Genomic DNA, 15868 nt, shown 5'->3' with positions numbered 1-15868 from the left:
GTGCACCCAGGGCCTACCAGGGGCTGCAGCATGTATTATGCCACCCCTGGCTGGCCATCCAAAACTGACACAACTGGCTGCTAAGACAGCTGGGGCAAGGTGGTGTAATCACCCTTTGCTATAGATATAGTATACCTATATCTAACCCTAAAATGGACACATATATTCCTATCAGTCACTCCTATGGCAGGCCTTATCAATCCTGAATGCAGAGTGCTTGGAATTATGTGAGATGGTGCTCTGGCATGAGCTGAGCCCGTCTGCAGCTTGCGGAACCAAGTCCTAGTAGCTGTTCCATGATAACGCTATACCATATACTCTTAAGTGCATTATAATCCTCGCGGTTGAATACTAACTCTGGTATAGCATTATCAAAACATGTCGAGTAAGGTGTCATACGAATTGGAATACTACCCCCTCGCCAATTCTGACGACGGGGGTAGCATTCCACCCTTCTAGAGGGACACGACATGTATGTAACTGTGAACCCCGGTTAAAGTTAACTCGAGCCTTGGCATCACAAAATGGATGCAGACACCACAGACACAAGTCTAACCTCCTGCTGCTGGGAGTCCTTCCAGCGAGAGAGGCTTGGACAAAGGGTGTCCTGTCTTGGGAGGTGCTAGCACCACCCCAGACAGGATTTTGTATATTGGGTAGGACAGGCCTGAAAGGAATGAGACATGCCCGGGGCACACAAGGTGTCCTGTGCATACACCAGTTCAAACCAGTTGCTGGGGCATCCCTGCCCCAACTCTAGTGCGAAACCGGACAACGGATAGGGGGTGTAGCCACCCCCCTTCCTGGTCCCACCCATGGGAGGGACCTAGTCACTAGTGCAGCCCCCTTTAGGAGAATAAAGGTAGGAGCTGGTCCCATTCCAAATTAGATTATCCTGAACAACTTTACAAGAAGAAACTCTGTACTTCGACGTTCTGCTCCACAGAAGACTGAAGAAATCTCCCTTGTGGGCAAGGAGTGTCCACCCTGTAACTGCAGGCACCATCCAGCGTCCAGCGGCTTCACTTTGTCGTCTTCCCTAGAGGATCCAGACTACAGAGCCCGACGAGACCCGGATTCCCAGACCTCTCCGACCTCAACTCACATCTGCAGCACAGCTGAGATCCGTGGGTGTGACGAGACACGTGGGACCGGCCATCTTGGAGAAACTGCACTTCGCTTCCAGCACGACTCCCGAGGTAAACTCGACCAAGTGCGTTGGGGATTGAGAAGCCCCAGCCCCGAGCAGCTCCTGCACCAAAGATCAGCCCTCCAGCATCCACGAGATCTGCGTGGGGCCCTTCTGCCTGTTTGCTGCTCGACGCGTTGTCTGGTCACTTGCCGGCTGGCTAATGACCTCCTAGACGACGATCTTTGAAAACTACACTGCTGGTCTGGTTGCTCCAGACTGGCCCTCGCTCCCTTCCAAAAGAGGAGCACCCTGGACCCTCCTGGTCTACTCCAGACACCGTTTCCACTCACCGAGTGGGTTGCCTTTGCCAAGGCCTGTTGACTCCAAATCCGGATCCGACACCGCCGACAGCGAGAGCCTGCGTGGGACAGCTCGTGCCTCCATCCTGGTCGTCGAAGACACCTCCTGGTCCACGTGGCTGCAGAGACAAGCGTCCACTCTTCACCTGATCGTGACAACAGCATCTGGTTCCCTCCTGGTTCCACACCGGTCACTGGCTAGTGACTTTGAACACTGTCCCCTCTGCTTTCAGGTCCTCTTCTTCCTCGATCCACCCGTGGATCGCACCGGACATCTTCCTCCTGGTCGCCTGCAGCATCTTTTCTTCCAGGCTCCATAGACTTCAACGCAGAAACCTGACATGACTTCGCACCTATGCACCCGCAGCCCGTGGGTGAGGTAACAAGAGCATTTCGGTGCTCAAGGGTAGATTAACTCTCCTAGTGTCCAGATTCACAGTCGTTTTAGTCCTAACCAGTGAGGATTGTCCGTATTCACCTTTTTCTTGAACTGTACTGTCCATTGACTTTGTTCCGCATCTCGCATGTGAGTTCACACTCTGCACACGCGTCCCGTGGGCCTCCTATTACTTACCTAAGGTTAAGATAGTGTAGTCCTAGCGAACCTACAGCCTCTGGACAGCTCCATTCCTTCTATCGTTCTACTCATACCATTTACTTAGTATATGGTTTGTCGTGCCCCTAGGGCACCATTGTAATTTTGTGCAACTTATCGTATTTTTCTTAAGAGATTGTCATGTGCTTAGCCCTCTGATCTCATAAAGAGTTCAGAGTGTTATTAATTAATATATTGTTTATTTTCATAACAACCTGTGTGGTGTCCTTTCATCTGGTATTCAAGGGGTTATATGTGGTAAAACAGTTGGCTTCACATGCCAAAAGAGTTTAGCCTAAGACTGCTTCGTCCATGCTTCCATTAGGATAGCTGGTCTATAAGGTTGACTTACAACCAATCACCATAAGGGTTGTTTGGACTGAAACAAGGTGGTCACTAGAACTAGTAAACATCATATATCAGACCAACTTCTCACAGGCACTGCAAGACAGTTGCAGTGGTGGCTCACGGACCGCGATTGGGTCAGTGGCAGATCCCTCTCCCTACCCCACCCGGAGCACGTGGTTGTGACGTACGCGTCGCTTCTGGGCTGGGGGGGCCACATGGGAGAGGCGGAGATCAGAGGCCTCGGGTCTCCGGCGGAGTCCCGGCTCCACATCAACCTTCTGGAGCTGCGGGCGATCCGACTTGCACTGAAGGCATTCCTCTCCACTCTATCCGGGGGAGTGTAGTGCAGGTGTTCACGGACAACACCACCCCCATGTGGTACTGCAACAAACAGGGCGGGGTGGGGTCGTGGACCCTATGCCAGGAGGCTCTGCGCCTCTGGCAGTGGCTGGAGCATCAGGGCGTGACGCTGGTGGTTCAACACCTGGCAGGTTCTCTGAATGCCAGGGCGGACGAACTCAGCCGTCGGTGCATGATGGATCACAAATGGCGTCTGAACTCTGACGTGGCGCAAGGTCTCTTTCAGCAGTGGGGAGAGCCTTGGTTAGATCTATTCGTCACCGAAGAGAACGTGCAATGTCATCAGTTCTGCGCGTTGGAATTTCCAAGGCGGCACTCGCTCGGAGATGCTTTTCGTCACGAGTGGAGTTGCGGTCTATTGTACCTATATCACTTCTGCCCAGAGTGCTGAAGAAGATCAGGCGCGACCGGGCCCAGGTTATCCTTGTGGCTCCGGACTGGGCACGAAGATACTGGTATCCCGAGCTACTCAGCATGTCAGTCGATCCCCCGATTCGTCTGCCTCTTCGGGAGGACCTTCTGTCGCAGCAGCAGGGGACGGTCCTACACCCGAACCTGTCCAGTCTCCACCTACAAGCTTGGAGATTGAGTGGCAGCAGTTGAGGCCATTTGACTTGCCTCCTGAAGTCTGTAATGTCATTCGGGCAGCCAGGCGTCCCTCCACAAAGTCGGTATACGCCTGCAGGTGGAACAGATTTGTGGCATGGTGCACAGCAAAGGCTGTGGATCCACTCTCTACACCCCTTTCTGAGGTTCTCCTCTTCCTTCTTTCTCTTGCCCAGCAGGGCTCTGCTCTGGGCACTATCAAGGGGTACCTTTCTGCCCTTTCCGCCTTCTTCCTACCTGATCAGCCTGTTCAAGTCCCCAATTGTAAATAGGTTTTTGAAGGGCATCACACATGTGTTCCCTCCTATTCCTTTCGTGACGCCCCAGTGGGACTTGAACCTTGTACTTACTTACCTGATGTGCGCTCCCTTTGAGCCACGCCATAACTGTCCTCTCCGTCTTCTTACTTTGAAGACTGCTTTCCTGGTTGCCATCACCTCTGCCAGGAGAGTGAGTGAGCTCCAGGCTCTTTCTTCTACACCTCCTTTCCTCTGTCCATCCGGACAAGGTTGTGTTGCGGACAAGACCCTCTTTCCTGCCCAAGGTTGTCACGGCCTTCCACATCGGGCAGTCCATTACCTTGCCCACCTTCTTTCCGCCTCCGCATCCCTCGAAAGAGGAAGAAAAGCTCCACCGTCTGGACCCAAAACGTGCGATCTCTTACTATCTGGATCGCACACGCCAGTTCCGGGTGGATGACCAACTCTTTGTTGGTTACGTGGGCGCTAAGAAGGGAAAGGCGGCGCACAAGCAGACCATCTCTCAGTAGATCATCTTGTGTATCCAGGCGTGTTACTCCTTGGCTAAGAAGGAGCCCCTGTTGGATTGAGGGCTCATTCCACTCGGGCCACGGAGACTACCACTGCCCTGGGCCGAGGAGTGCCCTTGCAGGACATTTGCCAGGCAGCCACATGGGCCTCGCTCCACACATTTGCAAGACACTATTGCCTGGACAGCCAAGTCCGGAGGGATGGCTTCTTTGGCTGTTCCGTCCTCCAGGACTTTCTGGTGTGATTATTGGTTCGCAGACCCACCACCGGGGTTGGTATTGCTGGGGTATCTATTCTAAGGTAAGGAATCTATTACTAACGTGTCTCTTTCAGATGCACAAGTTACTACTTGTGTAACGATATATCTGTAAGAGACATTAGTTAGTGATAGATTCCTTACCGACCCACCCATCCTCCCCGTTCTGAGAACCAATATCTAGGGTTAAGGTCATCCCCTTTCAGGGCCCTAGTTTCATGGCACCAGTGTTGGTTCTATCATGGCTCTGCGTATCTGGCGCAGAAAAGCTGTGTATCAGAACTGACGTCAGCGCGCATGGGCTGCGTCTAAGTACTCCGACGACGTCATTCCAGCGCTAACGACGCCGACGACGGACGCGGAGCCGCGGACGACGCCTGACGGCGCGCAGGGGTATTGCCACGCAAAATTTTCCGGATCCAGTCTGACGCCTGGGGATATTCTAAGGTAAGGAATCTATCACTAACTAATGTCTCTTACAGATATATCGTTACACAAGAGGTAACTTGTGCTTCTACACTGAGCCAAGGCCATACGAGGTCTCCCGCCCGCCCATAAAAACCGAGTGAGCAGCCCGTCAATCTCACGGAACCAGTTCGCCGGAAGGTGAAAGGTTATGTTTTGAAGAGTGTATAAAAACGGGGGAGAACCATCATTTTAAAAAGCGCACTTCTGCCCCTGTGTGAAGTAATAATAAAAAGTTGTGGGAACACCCTCTGAAAATTAACACTAGCCAGAGTATATGAAGGGAAATATTATGAGGGGTCACTACAAAAAAAGCTCTCTGTATTAAATATTCCACGAAAAAGTATAATGTTCAACTTTGTTGCAGAGTACAGGGTCTAATGGAAAAGGATACTCTGATGATATAACTCAGTTACAGTCTGTAGCAATAGAGACGATAAATAGGAAAATACCTTGCTAGGGAGAGTAACATTAATAGCTGTAGAATAATGGCAAAGATAGTATTAAGAGGTACTTCCATAAGAACATTGATAGAAACGTGAATTTAGAGTAAAAGGTATGGCAAAAGCCAGAATCACAGAGTTGTAGTCTTTGAACCAAGGTAGTAGTGTATGCAAATAGTAGTTATTGAGTATTTGAAAATATGTGGTATGTCAAGTGACAGTAGGTTTGAGGAAATCCACAAAGTGCCAGTAAGCTCTGTGGTAGTATATGCTTATAATATTGAAAGTTTACTGTAGTTGAAGGTAACACATATGAATGAACATATTCGGACATCCTGTTTAGGTGCTGTTTATTCTTAGAAAAGGCATCTGGTAGAATTAGCAATATATACACTGATAAACAGAAAAGTGGATCCAATAGCTGAAGATGAAATGTGTATATCCAACAGTTGTCTTTTTAAGGATGCCAAAATAGCAAACAGAAGCTCCCCCAAACCAGTATAGAGATGTCTAAAGGGGTTTCACTGGTCATAGTGTCCAGGAGACATCCTGATTAGTATCATATTTTTTTTAAGTCCTCATGTATCTTCAGATGGTAGTCTTACATCTCACTACCCGAAAAGAGCTCAACCGCCATTTTACAGAGTCACTTGATGGCTACCCCTATCTAACTTTAATGCCATACCTATCCCACCAATCTTAGTTTTATCATTGGACTTGGAAGGTGATGTATATACTTTATAATTTGGCTGGTCATCTTAAAAAGTCTGACCACATTCACAGTCTCTTTGTTGTTGAGCCACGGCCTAACTTCAATTTACTAATCTTTACTACCGCCTTAAATCAGTTTCGTCTTGCATGCCGATGGGGTTGTATCCACTTCATACGTATGTCCCTCCTTGACAAAAGGATAAGAAGGAAAAAAAGTTTAACCTTATGATTTGGAAAAGATATCACAATTTTAAAGTTCATGTGAAAGAAAATTAAATCCAAGCTTATCCAGTATTAGGGTATCTTTCATAGATTCACATGCCTGAATCATTCCCCGTCGTCGAGGCGGGAGTCCCACGGTAAATAAAATATATAATAGCAGTGCCTAAAATTTCTTGTAGTAGGCTGGAAAAGCCTAAAGGCCTAACTAGGCCTCAAAACTTAGCAGCCTATCTACATCATTATGTAAAAAGACCTGAAATATTAGCCTCAGCCAATCAGCTGTCCTCACCCTCTAGAACCTTCCCTGCTCAGGCAGTTCTCCTCAGATTTTCACCGCACTTCGTGTGTAAGGGAGTCTCCCTGAGTGCCTACTCAGTTTTTTGGATTTTCAAGCTTAAAATGTCTGAAAGGAAAGCTCTTTTCAAACCCTGTGGAACCTGCTTCAAGAAGAGAGTCCATGTGGATGACAAGCACTCGGATTGTATTTATTGTCTACACCCTTCACATGTGGTGAAGGAATGTAGAATTTGCCGTACCTTCCCTCAGAAAACCATCAGGGATAGGGAGGCAAGGGTTCTTTTGTGGCTGAAGTCTTCATCCACTGATGAGGAGGACACAGCCTCAACTTCTAGCAAGAGAGCTAGATCCACGGACAATGCTTCTCCTGAGAGAAAGAAAATGTTGAAATCCTCTCAGAAAGCTTCAGAACCTTCTAAGAGTGCATCGGCTTCTTCACATGTGAGTACTACCCAGACCAAAACTTTAACTCTGGTGTCTGTACCTACCACTACTTGGACTTCTACCTCCTCTTCTACTTCTGTGGTTACCACTTCAGCTATCACTTCACCTTTGATGTCTGTTCCACCTTTGATATCAAAAACCAAGTCACAGTCTTTGAAATCCTTCTCTACGAAGGCTCCATCGTCTAAAACGTCTGCTCCGTCGACGACGGCCGTGCGGTCGTCGACGGAGCAGACGTTTTAGACATTGTCTCCAAAAGATTCGTCGTCAAAGACATCATCGACGACCTCGTCGACGAAGATCTTGTCGACGAAGACGCCAACATCGGACACGTCGACGGCGTCGTCGACGAGAGCACCATCTACGACCCCGACGACGAAGGGATCGTCGACGAAGACACCATCGACGGCCCCGTCGACGAGGGACTCGTCGACGAAGACACCATCGACGGCCCCGTCGACGAGGGACTCGTCGACGAAGATACCATCGACGGCCCCGTCGACGAGGGACCCGTCGACGAAGATACCATCGACGGACCCGTCGACGAAGATACCATCGACGGTCCCGTCGACGAGGGACCCGTCGACGAAGACGCCGGCGACGGTCTCGACGACGAGGGACCCGCCGATGACGGCCTCGTCGATGACGGCGTTATCGACACTCTCAACATCGAAGGACTCGTCAATGACAATACCTTTGACGGCCTCGTCGACGGCAAAATCTTTAGCATTGGCAGCGCCGTCGACGGAGAATCCGTTTACTGGGGCTTCTGCTCATCGGCTGCACGGTTCCCCGCCAGCAAAGATACAATTCACTCATTTCCAAATGAAAACTTACAAAAGGCAGGATTATTCACATATATCTCCGCTCTTGCCATCGCACATTTTGGAGACATACCTGCAAGGAGAGTCAGAAGAAGGAGAAGAGGATGATGACCCCTTTGGGATTGCCTGTCACCCTTCTCAATTGCATATTAAACTTCAAGAGGATGATGAAGAGGAGTTTCAGGAGCAATATACGCATGACGTCTACTCCACTCCATATCAGTCACCTCGTTCTAGACTTCCTCGGTCTGAGGACACAACACATTTGCCTACTTCCTTAATACAGGACTTGCAAGCTATGTTGGCAGATTATCAACAGAGATTTCCACCCACTGAGGGTGCGCCCGCTGGGTCATCTGCTCCGGCTACTGTGCCACGACCTCCGTCGCCAAGAGCTCCTTTGTCTCCACAGCCACGTACTTCACCAATTCCTCAGGTTGTGGACAGTTCGTCCTCTGATGGTGACGAAAGTAGAGAGGAGGGAGAATTACCGGATAACACTCCAGTGGACCCTTGGGAGGATTATGTCATCCCTACACCTTCTCCGCCTCCTCCCCGTCCTTCAGACTCTCCGCCTGAAGATATTGGGGGTTTTCACAATATTATGCAGAGAGCTGCTAATAGATTTCAATTGGTTGTCACAGTTGAGCAGTCGGACTGCTTTTTACATGACTTTAAGGAAGGGTATCGGAGAGTGATCAGAGCCATACCTATTATTGACTATATATGGAAGGAAGGCCTCAATATAATGAAAACACCAGCCTCCATTCCAGCAGTTTTACAAAGGATTGATAAAAAGTATCGAGCACCATCCGATACACCTGCTTGTTTGATCGGCCATCCTCGACCGGATTCGGTCATTTCTCAGGCGGCGCAGCAAAAGTCCAAGAATCCTTCTGCTCCCATCTCAACGCCACCTGACAAGGAGGGAAGAAGGCTTGACGCCATTGGGAAGAAATTTTCTGCAAACGCAGCAGCATCCATTAAAGCAGCTAATTCCTTAGCTATCCTGGCTCGATATGACAGGCAAATGTGGTCTGAGCTCTCGGAATATCTTGAGCTGATCCCGGAGGATCAACAGATGGATGTACGCAGAATTGTGCAGGAAGGTGAAAGGGCGGCCTCAGAAATTATTGATTGCGCCCTGGACATTTCTAATACCAACTTTCGACAACTGGCTGGAGCAATTGTCCTTAGACGTCAAGGTTGGCTCAAGGCTACCACCTTTAGACCTGAGGTCCAAACCAAGATCTTGGACATGTCTTTCGATGGCGAGTCCTTCTTTGGAAAGCACATTGATGACGCTTTATTGGCTATTAAAACCGATACCGATACAGCGAAATCTCTGGGAACCCTGCAATACAAGAGGGGGTCCTTTAGAGGTGCAAGAGGTCGTGGTTACTCCTCCAGAGGAAATTATTCAAACCAACAAAATCGACAGTATCAATCTTCCTACAACAAACCATACTACCAATCTTCTAACCGGCAGCCTGCTTCTGGTTCTTTCTCTCGGCAAGGAGGACAACGGCGCTCAGGCAATCAAAGGAGAGATTCTAACAAGCGCCAATGAGCTTTGCCGGATGTCGGCCACTCCTCTTTCCCTTCCCGTGGGCGCCAAGATTTCCGCCTTTTACCATCAATGGAGGAAGATAACTTCAGATCAGTGGGTCCTGGATTTGGTCAGCAAGGGACACACTTTGGAGTTTTTGCAGAAGCCTCCAACAACGCCGCCCAGGGGTCCCCCTCCCCCTCGCCTGCGCTTACTCTTCAAAGAAGCCTTAAAGATGCTACACAAGAACGCAATAGAACTAGTCCAACCTTCTCAGAAAGGGCTGGGCTTTTATTCACGTTTCTTCCTTGTGGAGAAAAATTCAGAAGAGTGGCGTCCAATATTGGACCTGCGCAAACTCAACAAATATCTAAAGAAACAGAGTTTCCGCATGGTAACGTTGAAGGACATTCTGAATTGTCTAAACGAAGGAGACTTTCTGGCTTCTCTGGATATGCAAGACGCATATTTTCACATCCCTATTCACCCCAACCACCGCAAATTCCTAAGATTTCAAGTGGCCGGCGTCCATTTCCAATTCAAAGTCCTCCCATTCGGCCTCAAATCGGCCCCCAGAATCTTCACGAAATGCCTAGCTCCAGTGGCTGCAATGTTGAGGTCCCTGGGACTCCAGGTGTTCCCATACCTCGACGACTGGCTGTTAAAGGGTCCCACCAGTCATTCGACCATGGAGGCAGTCAACAAAACACTTTCACTGTTCTCGAACCTAGGATTGACCCTCAATTCTCAAAAATCTCAGCTCCACCCTCATCAACGACTGACTTTTCTGGGTGCAGTCTTGGACACATGCCAGTGCAAGGCATACTTGACACAGGAGCGTCAAAACAAGCTCGTCAAACTGGCAAAACAAATATCCGCAATAAAGTCACTTTCAGTTCGGATGTATGCTTCCCTTCTGGGGATGTGTTCAGCTGCGATCAATCTCATTCCTATGGCAAGACTCAGAATGAGACCGTTGCAGGAAGAGTTGCTTCGTCAGTGGAAGCAGGTCGAAGGATCATTCGACGACCGCATCAAAGTCACTGTCAAAATGAAACAGGCTCTTCTCTGGTGGTCGAAGACACACAACTTGTCGCAGGGCCTCACCTTCCTCCAAGAGATTCCGGACTACACTCTGACTACGGATGCGTCCATGGAAGGTTGGGGAGGTCACCTTCAGGACCTTCAAATCCAGGGAAGATGGTCTCATCAGTACCAACAGATGCACATCAACATATTGGAACTCAGAGCCATTTTTCTTTCCCTGCAAGCTTTCCTACCGAGGATCGTGAATTCGTCCGTCCTGGTGCGCACGGACAATACCACCAGCATGTTCTACATAAACAAACAGGGAGGAACGAAATCTCTTACCCTGTCACTGCAAGCTCAGGAAATGTGGGAATGGGCCTTACAGTACAACATATCCCTCAAAGCAGAGCATGTTCAAGGGATTCGAAACTCTCTAGCAGACAGTCTCAGCAGAACTTTTGTGGACTGTCACGAATGGGAACTCGAACAACATCAAGTAGACACAGTCTTTCGCCTTTGGGGGAGACCAACGCTGGATTTGTTTGCCACGCAGCAAAACAGCAAGTGCCTGTTTTATGCCAGCAGGTTCCCAGGACGGGGGTCAAGAGGAAACGCCCTCCTCATGAGATGGACCGGAATGTTTGCGTACGCTTATCCTCCGATTCCGCTCATTCCGAAAGTCCTGCAAAAGATGAAGAGGGAACACTGCACTCTCATTCTCATTGCTCCACGTTGGCCGAGACAATATTGGTTTCAAGAGCTTCTCCTGCTGTCTCAACAGCCTCCGTTTCGGCTCAAACCGACTATATCGATGCTGACAAGAGAGGACGGTCAGATTCAACAGCCAGATCCTCAATCGCTGCACTTGCACGCTTGGCTCCTGATTTCCTAGAGTTCAAAGACCTAAACATTCCCTCGGAATGCAGGAAAATCTTGTCGCAAGCACGTGCACAAAGTACCATCAAAACATACCGTTTCAAGTGGAAGAGGTTTTGTTCATGGTGTGGAGATAATGATGTTCATCCGCTGCAGGCTCCTCCTGAAGCCATCCTTCCATACCTGCTTTCTCTGGCTAAATCAGGTCTAGCTTTTTCTTCCATTAAAGTACATCTGGCAGCAATCTCCAGATTCAGGAAGCACTCCAACAAACCATCCTTATGTTCTTCCTCCTTGATCAAACAATTCCTTAAAGGTCTCTTCAGAGTTTTTCCTCCAGTTCGTCCTCCTCCTCCGGAATGGGATCTTAATGTAGTCCTTTCCCAACTTCTTAAAAGGCCCTTTGAACCAATCCATAAAGCGGAACTGAAATTTCTGACTTGGAAAGTTGCAATTCTGTTGGCTCTTACTTCTGCTCGCAGAGTTAGTGAAATACAGGCGTTCACTATTACTCCCCCTTTTCTGCAGTTCTCTAAGGACTTTGTTACACTTAGGACCAACCCTAAATTCATTCCTAAAGTACCAACTCAATTCCACATTAATCAACCGGTCAAACTTAGAACCTTTTTCCCGGATCCGAAAACTCCTGCAGAAAGGGTTTTACATTCTCTAGATGTCAAAAGATGTCTGAAATTCTATCTGCAAAAGACAAAAGACATGCGTAAATCTACACAACTGTTTGTTGCCTATGGAAGACCCACCTTCGGTCAAGCTGTCACAAAAGCAACTATTGCCAGGTGGTTGTCCTCCACAATTACCTTCTGTCACGACAAGGCCAATAGACCTTTATCAAGGAAGGTCAAAGCTCATTCCACAAGAACAGTGTCGACCTCTACGGCCCTTTTCGCTGGAGTGACTCTAGAGAACATTTGCCGAGCTGCTACTTGGAAAAGTGTGCACACTTTTACCGAACATTACTGTCTGCAGTCGGCAGTTCAAGATGACACAGCTGTTGGTGATGCAGTGCTGCAGCATCTTCTTCACTAAGGTTGGAAAGATTATATATTTTAAACTTTACATATTTATAATGCTGTCCTATCTGTTATATTCGAAGGTTTTGATGCATATGTTATGTTGACATGTTTTGTACTCTATTACCTTCCTGGTTGTGTGGGGATTGATTTATATTTTCTTTGTCTCCCACCTTCCTCTATCGACAGACATGATGTTACTGCTTGCTATTCTGATTCAGGCATGTGAATCTATGAAAAATACCCTAATACTGGATAAGAAAACGAGTTACTTACCTGTAACTACGGTTATCCAGTATTGGTATCTTTCATAGATTCACATGCACCCACCCTCCTCCCCGGTAGGGCAGTTCTGGCTATGGATACTACTTCTCACTTGTGCTGGGAAAATCTGAGGAGAACTGCCTGAGCAGGGAAGGTTCTAGAGGGTGAGGACAGCTGATTGGCTGAGGCTAATATTTCAGGTCTTTTTACATAATGATGTAGATAGGCTGCTAAGTTTTGAGGCCTAGTTAGGCCTTTAGGCTTTTCCAGCCTACTACAAGAAATTTTAGGCACTGCTATTATATATTTTATTTACCGTGGGACTCCCGCCTCGACGACGGGGAATGATTCAGGCATGTGAATCTATGAAAGATACCAATACTGGATAACCGTAGTTACAGGTAAGTAACTCGTTTTCTTACCTTAAGTACTTAATCCAAAATCTCTGACAATATTTCGCTTATTTCTTCCCAAAAACTGTTTAGCACCTGGCAAAGCATGTACATGTGGATATGATTAACATTCATCGCACCACATCTTTTACAACTTGGAACCGGGCCACTTTCAAATTTACTTATTTTGCTGGGCATCATGTAGATTTTGTGGAGAGTATTAAGATAGTTCCTTTTTAAGGTAGCGGATTGACAGTAGAATAAAGAAGCTTTAATGATACTTGCCATACATCTGGCTGCTCTGGCATCAGCAAGGGTGCTCCCCAAGACTGTGAAGGTTGAAAACGTGGCCAGCTCCCAACCACCACCTTGATATTTCCTTATGGTATTGTCTTTCAGCCTTCTGAGGTACCCAGGTCTCGGTTCTAACTCTGGGGGAGTCTCTTGGAAATTTTAAGCTATTTTTTCATTTTTCATTGAGTTTCTGTATAATGCCTTCTGCATTTGACTTTGTTATAGTTTCACAATTTTTGTAACTATTGGACCCTTGGCCTATTTTTTCATTTTTCTTTTCCTTATTAGTTTTTTTTTCTCTTTTTACCTGAACTTACTATAACGCTCTAAATTTCATATTTTTCACATTCTATTAATTGATTGATTTGTTACACATTCACACAACATTTTTTTCTGAGGATTGCTTTGATGATCAGGCCAAGATAACCACAATGAGCTATAGTTGCCCTTGTTATAACTGTTTTACCTTTGCATAATCTTCAGTTTTAGTGGTGTGGGAGAGAATCCACAGTTCATATCAAGAATGACCTTTCTCATCCATAGTTTAACAGTGGAATTTCGTACAGCATGCTACATTATGAGTATTCTCGGGCCTTGCACAGTTATGTTGAGCCTCTCATGAGGATGGCGATCCTCTTGGTTTGGTCGAAGAACTGAAGAGCCAGACTTAAATTTCCAGGCCAACCAGATACCTGAGAGAGTGGCCCATGGTATTTCCCTCCTTTGTAGGATACAGTTGGGGGTTTAGGGCAAGTCAAAACAAAGTTTGTAGTGTCTTGTAGAGTTCAGGTTACATTGAAGCAATGTGATAAGGGCCATTTACACAATTATGAGAACATTTGAGTTGTATCAAAAAATAATTTAATAAACTGGAGATGCATGCTTAGAAACAGATTCACATTTTTGTACATCTTTTATAAACACCTATTTACCCTTCTCATAGATGGAAATGAAAGATCCCATTTAATTCCTCAGGCAAGGGATTGTCTACCATTCACGCTTCTCTGTGCTTTCTGTGTGCATACAAACTGATGTGCAGATGACTTTCCCTTCATATATCAATCGGAAAAAGGATTATGCAGTTTGACATTGGTATCTCAAGAGACTTCTGCACCTGTGTACACAGCATGCCTTCGCCCATAGCCATGAAAACATTTTAAATGGTAGAACAGTCCTGAAATGTGTTTTCCTGTTTAATACTAGGACAAGATGGTAACCGTATGTACATTTGTTACTTGGCAAACTGTAACGAGCCTTATTTTTGTCTTTCGTAGTGAAGAAGCAGAGGGCCTGGCAAAAAAACTAAAGTTGCGATTCTACCGAACTTCAGTAAAAGAAGATCTAAATGTAACCGAAGGTAACTAATGTGTTCAAAGGTTGTGAGAGTTTTTTAAAGGTTTAGGATATGTCACTGTGAAAAGAATGTTTGAAACTGAAAATCCAAATGTTTCATTTTCAGAATCTTAGAAAGGGGGGCTGTCAGTCACATCAGTCACTATCTTTCCACGTTTTCTTGCCTCATTTACCCCAGTTTTTAACTTCATGACAAAAGCACAATAGGTTCTCCTTTTTGTCAAACATCCTAAACCATGCCTGCGTTGGAAACCACAGTAGAGTCACTCTAATAATTCATGTCTTTCATGAAGGTGAAATAAAGTGCTCCTTTTAAATCCAAGGTTCGCTCTTGGCCTCACCGCTGAAGCTCCATTACCAAAAGAAGACACAAAAAGATGAACAAGAAGTAGTGGCACTTCTCTTCATCGCTTCATGGAAAACAATGAAAGGGATCCAAAGCGCCATGCTCTTATTTCCTGGAGCCTGGTCCTACTCTTTTTTTTTTTTTTGAAAACCTTTATTGTGCACGAAAAGAGAACAAATACGGGCCTACAACCATCAGGCCGGCCACGGGACTGTTAAGCACAGGTGCGAGCAATGCGGTTCTACAGCGGCATCAGGCAAGATAGCAGCAATCGGTAACAGTTACATTGAATGGAGTTATGCCGCCAAGGAGAAGAGGCATTGAAGGTTAAATTTCCAAAGTTTCGAGTGAAATATAAATCAGTAAAGAATAGAGTCAAGAAGAACTGAGTCCGGACATTAGCTCCATAACATGAGCAGGCGGCATCAATAAGAACAACATTGGGAAGAACATCACGTCAATATGGCAGTACCATACAAAACAACAGTAGCTGCAGTCGACTTTTACGCACCACCCTCAGCGCCACCCACTCCCTACTAACCCCTATTACAGACCCAGAACAGAAACCAAGGCAAGAAAGCGCAGAAATTAGAGAAATAAGGCCCATAGAAACTAAAGAGGAAAACTATATCTACCCCCCCACCCTACAACAATCCGGAGGCTACGGCCTACCCCCCCCCCCCGGCAAAGTGCCTGTCGCCCAGCAAAGAACCCGAAATATAGAATCAGAAGAAAAGGTAAGAAAAGAAAGATGTTCACACTTGAAGTATCGGGAGGAAGAAAAGAACAAGCTATTCTACCACTCCCAAAAGAGAAAGGAAAGGAAACTGAAACGGGGGGAGGAGCCCTAACACTAACAAGACTCCCGGTCTCCCAGCCATGTATAGCCCCCTTTACCGAAT

At 47.0% G+C, this 15868-nt stretch overlaps 1 protein-coding gene across 2 annotated transcripts in view; it reads left to right on the top strand.

Annotated features, from left to right (window-relative positions):
- Positions 1-15868, top strand: part of RAB23 (RAB23, member RAS oncogene family) — a 548767-nt gene that overhangs the window by 224012 nt on the left and 308887 nt on the right. For both annotated transcript variants that reach the window (XM_078647984.1, XM_078647983.1), the window contains exon 5: positions 14542-14624. In XM_078647984.1, coding sequence (XP_078504110.1) covers positions 14542-14624 — 83 coding nt within the window. The remainder of the gene's footprint in view (positions 1-14541; positions 14625-15868) is intronic.

Source organism: Lissotriton helveticus, chromosome 6 (genome assembly GCF_964261635.1).
Source record: "Lissotriton helveticus chromosome 6, aLisHel1.1, whole genome shotgun sequence".
Lineage (NCBI taxonomy): Eukaryota > Metazoa > Chordata > Amphibia > Caudata > Salamandridae > Lissotriton > Lissotriton helveticus.
Note: the sequence above shows the minus strand (reverse complement) of the source record. Positions and strands in the feature narration are given on the sequence as shown.